The sequence below is a fragment of the Hevea brasiliensis genome, chromosome 6 (assembly GCF_030052815.1).
Source record: "Hevea brasiliensis isolate MT/VB/25A 57/8 chromosome 6, ASM3005281v1, whole genome shotgun sequence".
Lineage (NCBI taxonomy): Eukaryota > Viridiplantae > Streptophyta > Magnoliopsida > Malpighiales > Euphorbiaceae > Hevea > Hevea brasiliensis.
In genome coordinates, this window is record NC_079498.1 from 102,884,123 (window position 1) to 102,893,647 (window position 9,525).

The 9,525-nt window shown below is 27.2% G+C and overlaps 1 protein-coding gene across 1 annotated transcript; it reads right to left on the bottom strand.

Annotated features, from left to right (window-relative positions):
- Window positions 1-700: 700 nt before the first annotated feature.
- On the bottom strand, window positions 701-8,901 carry LOC131180699 (proline-rich receptor-like protein kinase PERK15). Its single transcript, XM_058148063.1, has 11 exons — window positions 8,810-8,901; window positions 8,422-8,600; window positions 8,191-8,325; window positions 5,350-5,466; window positions 3,439-3,759; window positions 3,234-3,338; window positions 3,083-3,153; window positions 2,883-2,959; window positions 2,642-2,786; window positions 1,859-1,990; window positions 701-826 (listed from the first exon to the last, which is right to left on the bottom strand). Exons 1-11 carry the CDS (start codon window positions 8,899-8,901, stop codon window positions 701-703), a joined length of 1,500 nt encoding a protein of 499 aa, XP_058004046.1.
- Between the last annotated feature and the right edge of the window lie 624 nt (window positions 8,902-9,525).

Here is a 9,525-nt window from a genome sequence, read left to right on the forward strand (position 1 = left end):
AGCTACAATAATTTATATATGGCCCAATAAATCAAATAATTTACTAATCATTTTGTTTAGATTGCAGATTTTGGACTTGCCATAAATTTTCAGGAATCTGTCATTCATATCTCCAGATCTATTATGGGAACTAAAGTGTAAGATACATGTGTATTTTTTCCCCTTTTTGTTTTACTCAATTATGTTACCATTATGGTCATTTTCTTAGTGCCACTATGTTCTATTTTTACAATAGCTAAAAAGAAAAATATGATAAAAGTATTTAAAAAAAAAACTCAAAATTTTGGGATTTTTAAGAAAGATTTTCATTTTCTAGAAAAAAGAACTCTTTACATGAATCTTCATTGCACCTTTTTAAAGAGTTCCAAAAATAGAGGTCTATAAAAGTAGAGGTTGTCGGCCACGTAATTGTTCAGACGTTAGGGTGTGGCATTGGAGAATTGCTAATTAGGGGAGGGACACTGGCCATTATGACCATGACCATTATATTGGCAACATTACCGGTATTATTTGGCTGATTGGACAGCTGCCCACGGCAACGGCTGGAATGAGTATTTTGTTCAAATGGGTTGAAGATTGTCCAGAATTTGACGAGGTTTTGATTGCTATCTGGGCAGTAGGTGGGACATTAGTTTTAACAAGAGTGAGTCCAATAAAAAGGGCATGCAGATCATCAAAGAAGATGGCGATATTCCTGGCTTCAATAGCTAGACCAAAGGGACGATGATCCGTTCCAAGTCCCATCACTGACAATAGTTTCTTCTGTAATGGGGGATTGAAGTGCGGCAAGCTGACCATAAATGTGCTTAGCAAGCTCATGTAGCGTCTATACAAAGATGATAAAAGGGTGAATATAAGTGACTGAGTTATAACATTAAATTAATTAATTATTTTGATACAATTATATAAGCTCAAATTAATAATGAATTAAAATATAATTTAACTAACCCTTTCTCTAAATTTAATATGATATCAGAGATCGAATTAAATAGTGGGTTTTGACTATTCTTACTTCCACAATTGAAGTAACTGAGTCCTATAACCCGAGGAAAAGATAGTGGCCAGCTTATTTGCAGTGGTAGAGCCAACAATCTGAGGGATTTCTAGAGGAGATAATTCGAAGAGGTAAGCTTAACAGTAAGGAATTGAGAAATATTAGGCAGAGACAATGCAAAGGAGTACGAGGCAAAGGAAGTGAATAAACTTTGAGAAGTGGCCATCGTAGAGGCTCTGATACCATGTGCACTGTATTGACCTAAGTATACATAGGCAAGTACACAGATATGAGATAAGACCAATCTAGTGGTTACCAGTGATGAGGATACAGTAGTTGTACAACAATAGGATAAATAGCAAAGGTGATAAACAATTTCAATATCAAATAGGCTTTAAGAATCTGAGATTTGCTGAGGTAATGGAGCATATGGCGACCCTTCGTATAGGTACTTGCTGTCATTTCTGTTCCATATATTCTTTGGTTCCATATTTTTTTTTAGTACTTCAACTATCTGCATCACAAAGCTTGCAATCACTCGCAGAATATTAACATATAAAATTATCAACTCATTTTTACATATATACTAAATTTTTAAATCTAATGTTTGAAATAATTTTAATTAAAAATTTGTGCCAACACTTAAACAAATTCTTCCATTTTCAACTAAAAATCGAATTTGTTCTCTTCACCAGAATTAATATATAATTTTACATTAACAAATTAATCTTTCATATAATGAATTTTTTGCTAGTCTAAATGTAAGACCCATAACACAAAGAGCTCAAAAACAAAGTACAAACTCTAGCTAAATTTTAAAGATTTACCTGGCTCATTTGTGGACGTAATTTCATAGGTTTATACACAATAAATCATTCGAATCATTTCATCTTTATTATATTCTGTCTGCAATTTAGAATCAAAAAAATCTTTACAATTCTCTGCATCCAAATCTTGTTCGTTGGTATCCAAAACTTGTTTGAGTAGAGGCATTGCCTATGAATAATCAAAATAAATGCACAAAGGTTACTTAAGCATTTCATTAGATTAAAAAATATAAATCATCTTTTAAAATTGATAATACAAAATATTAAATTTTTTATTTTTTTTAAATTAAAGTTTTTATTTTTCAATTGTTAAAAAAGATATAAATATTTTATATTTAAAAGGATTAATGAGGAATATATATATATATATATATATATATATATATATATATATATATATATATATATATATATACACTAAAATTGAATTCCAAAACATTATTCACAATAACAGTGTTTTGGGATTTTTTTTTCCTTTATTTTTTTTTAAATTTTGTAAACTTGTTTATTTTTATAAATATTAATATTATATATACTAAAATTATATTAAAAAATAATTATATTCTTTCTTTTCTTTTATCATAAAAAAGATAATAATAATTTTATTACAAATTATTATAAAATATAGAGACAAATGAAAAAAATTGAATAATTTATAAACCTGCAGCAGTGCGCGTGGGTAATTGCTCTTGTTTATTGCTAATTGAGATTACTATATAATATTCAAATACTATTGTATTTTTTTAGAGGGAAAGATTTGTAATTCAGAACATGTTGAGTGCTTAGAGTAGTTTGAATGAGGGGAAGAGAAAATACGTACCCAAATAGCTAAAGGTTTCTTCATAAAAATAGCTAGTTTCCCGGTAATTAGCTCCAGAAGCACAATTCCGAAAGAGAACACATCGGACTTGTCGGTGAGTATCCTATTTTGGCCATCTTTGTTGTAATACTCAGAAGGGGCATAACTGCACTTGAATGACAAAGAGTGCATGAGAACAACCTACTCGACGAATTTTCTATGAGAATCAAAGTTTAATTAACAAATACAAAACGAATCTTACGCAACAGTTCCCCTTGGTTCAGTGAAAACATGAGTAGCAGAATCTGCAAAATCTTTGGAAATTCCAAAATCTCCGATCTGAAGGTGGAAAAATTGATAGAACTAAATTTATACCTTTCAAAATTATAACTTTATGACTTTTTTTGTAATTAGTTTTGTGGGTATAAAGCCAATAACATTTTAATCTCATAAATATCATACCTTTGGGTTAAAATTATCATCAAGAAGAATATTATCACTCTTAATATCTCGATGGATAATTTTGGGTTTACCTAAAACATACAAAATTAAAGAGTATAAAATTCAAGATACAAATAACATATAAATGAAAAATAAATAAATAAATACTCACAGTCTTCATGCAAATATGCCAATCCTTTTGCAGTACCCAAAGCAATTTTCATTCTGCTTGGCCAATCGATTGCAGGGCTTTCCATTCCATGCGATGTTTTTCCCCCTTCTGTAAAGAAACAAAACAACTTAATCATTGACTATAGTCAAAATACTATTCCCTCTAATTTTACAAAGTGAATTAAAAATAGAAAAGTACTCACCACGCAGATGATATTTCAATGAATTGTTGGAAACAAACTCATAAACAAGCAATCTGTCAGCTTTATTACTGCAGTACCCTACCACCTCCACAATATTCCGGTGACGGATGCGGCTAATGGTTTTAACCTCCTCCTCAAATTGAAGTTGCGCATTTTCCTCCATATCCGAATCAGAATGATGTATAAGCCTCTTAATTGCAACCATTTTACCATTTGGAAGCTTTCCCTTATAAACTTGACCATAACCACCCTCGCCAAGACGATTGTTGTTGGAGAAATTACCAGTTGCTTTCGCTAGTACTTCAAAAGCATAACTCGGAACACCTGGATCCAATGCAGTGACAGGCACAAAAGTTTAACTTGGAAGGGTCCAATTAAATTATGTGATTTGATAATCACTTGTTTAAGTACTAATTGAATAAGTTGATTTATTATCATTTATAATGTAATTCTACAATGGTTGACTGATACAATTATTTAATAATTATTAAAGCAAAAATATTTAATAAATATAGTGACAAAATAAATATTTTTTTAATAAAATTGACTTGCTAAAAATGGAATTCCTATTAATTTAAAAATATAATAAATATTTAATATTTTAAATTATTGAACTAAAAATATATTGATGGTCTAAAATTTAAAGATTTGTTCAATTTATCTCAAATCTATTTTTTTAAAATAATCATGAAAAGTAAATTTAATTAAAAATATAAATTAAATAAAATAAATTGTATGGTTCTAATTTTTAATATAATGAAAGAAAAAAAAAACATTTTCCTTATTTATGTTTTCTTCCCAGAATTTTGTTTTAGTAAAGAGGAAATTCCAATAATAACGACGAAATTAAGAGAAGAAAACATTAAAATTTTAGATTGATTAAAAAAATATGAAAGAATTATGCTAGATTTCTCTTTGATAATTTGGTCCAATAATTTAAATTTCAAAGAATGAAAATCGATAATTATAGATTTATTGAAAGACAAAAATGATAAAATAAAAATAATAGAAAGGAATAGGTTAAGGAACAATAACTATTTAAATTTTTTTCTTTTTACAAGAGGGAGTTAATATAAAGTTTAAATTAATAGATCATCTTATTTATAAAATAAAATATCAGAGACTTAATTATTTCATATTAGTTAAGATATTTTGATCATTTTGTTATAATTAATGATAAATTAGATATATATATATATATATATTATAAAAAAAATTAGAAATTAAATTATTTTATTTTAAAAAATATGAATTAAAATATTAATTTTATCAAATTTCAAAGATTATATTATAATTTATCCTAAAATATTAACTTTTATAAACTACCATTATAGGCTTTAAAAAATTCTAAAATTTCAGGGACCGAATGCCCCCTTGGCCTTTATATAAACCCGTCCCAATTTAAATGGTTACTCAAGTAGTGTCACGAAACACACACGAATAAACATTAATATTCTAAAATTTTATATTCTTTTGCATTAATATACTTTTAAAATGATTTATTGCTTGTCATATAATTCATTAAATCAACAATATATTATATTCATCAACTCTATTTTCAAAAACAATTAATATAAATTTAAAAAAAAATGATTTTATACTTTTAAGCCAATAATTCGTCCACTGACCAAAAGATGCTTAAAAAATGTAACAAAGCAAACACTAAGATGCTTGGGTAATCTAACAACATGAAATATTAAACAGCCTTCTATATCTATGCTATAATTTTTTTTTACAAAAAGAAAAAAAGATTCTCACTTAATTTGAATTTAAATTATTATTCTAAGATTATTAAGTCACACTTCATTAATTTTATCTTATAATATTGTTAAATTATCTCTGTATTGGTCTCATCAATGATAAAACACATAAATTCCACAGATAATGAAAGATTATCGAAATTTCATAACGTACCTTGTACTGTGTTGTCATCAGTAGCTTGTGTTGTAATATCTCTTTCCTCTACTTTTACTATTTGAACTGTGTTGTCATCAGTTGCTTGTGTTTGTCTTGTAATTTCTCTTTCCTCTTCTTTTACCAATTGAAAATTAAAGATAATCAAATCAATAACGTTTTTTTGATAAACTTACTTGAGAGATTTAAGTTTGAATTTTTATTCCTCTAATTTTTTTGTTAAAAAATAATTAGTAGGTAAAAAAAATAAATAAATCTAATAATAACGATAAGTCTATCCCATATATTGGATTGATTTTACAATACATGCGGAAAAAAAAAGACTTAAAAATACGTGTCATAAAAAATTAATATATATATATATATATATATATGCTAAGTTTTCAAAATAGTTTCACCATAGTATATCACTTATATTAATAAAGAGGTTTAAAAAATCGCCATGTAGTAAAACTTCAAATTTTTATATAGAAATTATTTTATCATACCAAATAATAACTTCTAATTTAAATATTTTCAAACTTTAATTACTAAAATCTTAACTTATAAAAAATTAATAATTATTTAGAATTCTTTTTACTAAAATTGATTATCTATGCTGTTGTTAAATTAATTAGCAACCAACCGATAAATAAATTGCTATTAAAAATTAATTTAACAATAAAAAATCGATTGCAAATAGCAATCAATAACCGAATTGGTTATTAAATTAATTAAATTTAAAAAAATAAATCTTTTAGTAAAAAAAAATCAGTTACACTAACATATTTAGTAAAATAAAACTTTTAGTAAAAAAAAATCAGTTACACTAACATATTTAGTAACTAAAATCGATTGCAAATAGTAACCGATCGCAATTATAATCATTCATGAAAAGAAGTTTTACAATTTTGCAACCGATTAAAAATTTAGTTGCTAATTATATATTTATGATTTTTTTAATATTGATTCGTAATAAATTTATTAATTAATTATATTTTGATAAATAATTATTTTATTAAAAAAATAAAAATCACAAATTGATTATAAAATTAATTATTAATAATAATGATTTCAGTTAGTTATAAAAATAGATTGCATATATGTTTTTAATTTTTTTAGTGTATAAAGATGACTTTAATTTGCAATCATGGACTTATTAACACTGTAAAGCATATTATTAATATACATTAGTGTTTTTTTATTATTTTAAGAAAGGATGCTTAAAAAAAAAAAAAAGAAAAAAAAAAAAGAAAGGCACGCAAGGTTTGTTTATTGGAAAGATAATTTCAAATGTGAACAGGCTTATTCACACTCACGCAAGGAAAATTCTCGCCATGTTTTGCTAGTCGCGTTGATCTATCACGACTTCAGCTAAAGAAAAGATCATCATCACGCAGTATAATAATAATAATAATAATAATAATAATAATAATAATTAGAAACAGAATGAGCTTTATTTTTTGTAATAATTATTTTCGTTGTTTTATTTAATTCATTCAGAAATCAATTATAATTGTTAAGAAACAGATTTGGAATTACTCTCATTCATTGATTTGAGGTAAAATTCTTTTTCTGAAACACGACGTAATATTCGTAACAAATAAGATTTTTCTTTTTATTTAATTGCGAAATTAAATAAAAAGAAGAACTCATGCATATATACCCTTAATTAATGGCTATGGAAGTTTCTCGGAAGGAAGACGTGAGATGCCAACTATGGGACCATCGTGATTTTGGAAAATATAAATGATTCTAATTAATTTGTAATCGGAAAAAAAAAAAATTGAGAAGGGAACCTAGAAAACTGCCCCCACCAGTTTGTTGTCTCTATAAAACTAGGAATCGGAATCCCACTTTTTTCTCTCCCAATTTATTACAACTGTTTCGGCATCTTTCCATCTTAGCTTTGCACTTAATAAATTGAACTCTTTAGCTTTACTGCAGATACCATATCCACAAAGTTTTTATGAAACAGAAACTGCCTTGTGTTCCATATAAAGCAACAAGCTGCAGCATATAGAAGGGGCCGACATATAAAATTTTAAATTATAACGAAAATAAATAACGTACAATATATATTTAAAAAAATTAATCAATAAAAATATTTTTATCACGTTATGTATAGCGGTGGAGTTTGACTATAATATTTAAAGGAGCCGAATAAAATTATAAAATAATTTATTAAATATTATTTTATATTCATTCATAATTAAAAAAAAAATTATATATATATATGGTGTTTTTTATTATTACTTTGCTTTGTAATTTAAGTATTACATTAGATTTTTATCAATTTATCTAAAGGTGACTATTGACAAAGTAAAGAAACTCCCTATATACATAAATGCAGATGAGGGGAGGGGGAGGTCGCAAAGCAAAGGGAGTAGGGTTAATTAAGGAGAGAGGGGGAGGGAAAAAGCATGTTAATTAGTGGATTACATTGGGAGGGAGGTTTTAAGGAAAAGGGTATTATGAAAAATAAAAATTTCTAATTTGACTGGTTTGATTCACGAAAAATCTCATATTAATTGAATGAAAGTATTGAATTAAAAGTGAAAATATTTAAAACTTGGAAATAAAGTCCATTTCCATGTATATTATGGCATCAAACTTCTAGTGTTCTCCCTTCAACTGTAACCGAACCACAGCAAAGCTAAAGGAAACTAACCCACAGCAGCATCAAGTTCCATGCACAAAGACGCTTTTCACATCACATTGCAACCTGAGGTGTTCTCATCGCTGAAGAAGTTTAAATACCCTTCAGAACTTGATTGTGGTGCCGCGTACACATATGGGCATGGAGGCATGTAATTGACTAGTGGTGGGGGCCTGGCATACATCCTGGGCTGAATGTGAAACCTCCCATTGCCCTCTGTTGATTCATTAAAGCTTGCCACTGCTGGTGGTATGGATAACCGGCTATGCGAACTGGCCCGGCTCCTTGAAAGTACCCATTGGGGCCGCCACCGCCGTTCACGGAGGAAGCAGCAGCAGCTGGTAGATTTTGAACAACAAGAACGTTACCCGTTTAGCCCATGTACATGTTACCCACTTGGCCCATGTTCAGGTTGCCCATTTGACCAATATTACCATGAGGTCCACCCATGTCGTTCGACCCATCATGCATAGCAGCGCCACCTCCTCCATCCTTATCACCCCCATTCATGTGCCTGTTAATACCATTTCCACCACCTATTTTTACTTGCACAGGCACGGCTCCATTACCATTACGTCGGTTTCCACCGCCCTTGTTTGCTAGTTCTTCATAACTATAAATTTGAACACCTATAAAATCTCTTTTAAAAAATGTATAAATTTCGTAAATATTTAAAGTGTGCCATTATTATTATTATTATTATTATTATTATTATTATTATTATTATTATTATTATTGCGGTACTACACATTAATTAGTTTAAAAAATTGACATTAAAAATAAATAGAAGCTCACGAGAGCTTTTGTTAAAAAAAAAATAACAATAAAAGCTCGGCTAATTCAGTTTCAATATCAGAGTCTAAGGTTTGCTCAGATATGCAGTCATTTCTAGTCCATATGTTATTCTGTTCCATCTTTTAGCACTTCAACTATCCGCATCACAAAGCATGAAATTACTTGCAGAAATACTAATTAATATATGAAATTGTCAAATAATTTTATGAATATACTAAATTTTTAAATCTTATATTTCAATTTTTTAATTAAAAATTTTGAAAAACTAAATAAATATTTATTTTACACATATTTAAGTTAATATAATTAATAAAAATATAAATATACATTTAATTAATTATGTTAATATAATAAAACGATAATTAAGAATACAATATAAAACGATTCATTCTAAAAATATATTAAAAAACTCTCTCTCTAATATGTAACAAAACTAAAATAAGTATAATATGTATAAATTTAATAACAAAATTATAAATAACATGTTGAAAAAGTGTAAATAACATATAGAACTTTAATGATAATCATGTGCAAAGCATAAGTATTGTATTCGGATCATAATTAAAAAAGACATAATTAATTGTATTAATAATTTTTTTATCAGTCACTATTTATTTATGCTTAGGAGACTCTGTGTAATTAATGTTCTATTTTTTTATTAGAATTTTTACATTATATTACCTTAGTTATTGAAAATCTCGAGTGACAATTTAAAATGATAAAACTTATTATTAAATCATGTA

Coding starts and splice junctions, on each gene's coding strand:
- LOC131180699 (XM_058148063.1), bottom strand. CDS start 8,901: ATGGAACAGAATAACATATGGACTAGAAATGACTGCATATCTGAGCAA. Junction 8,326..8,421: donor CGACATGGGTGGACCTCATG/GTAATATTGGTC, acceptor AAAATCTACCAG/CTGCTGCTGCTTCCTCCGTG. Junction 5,467..8,190: donor TCAACAGAGGGCAATGGGAG/GTTTCACATTCA, acceptor AATTGGTAAAAG/AAGAGGAAAGAGAAATTACA.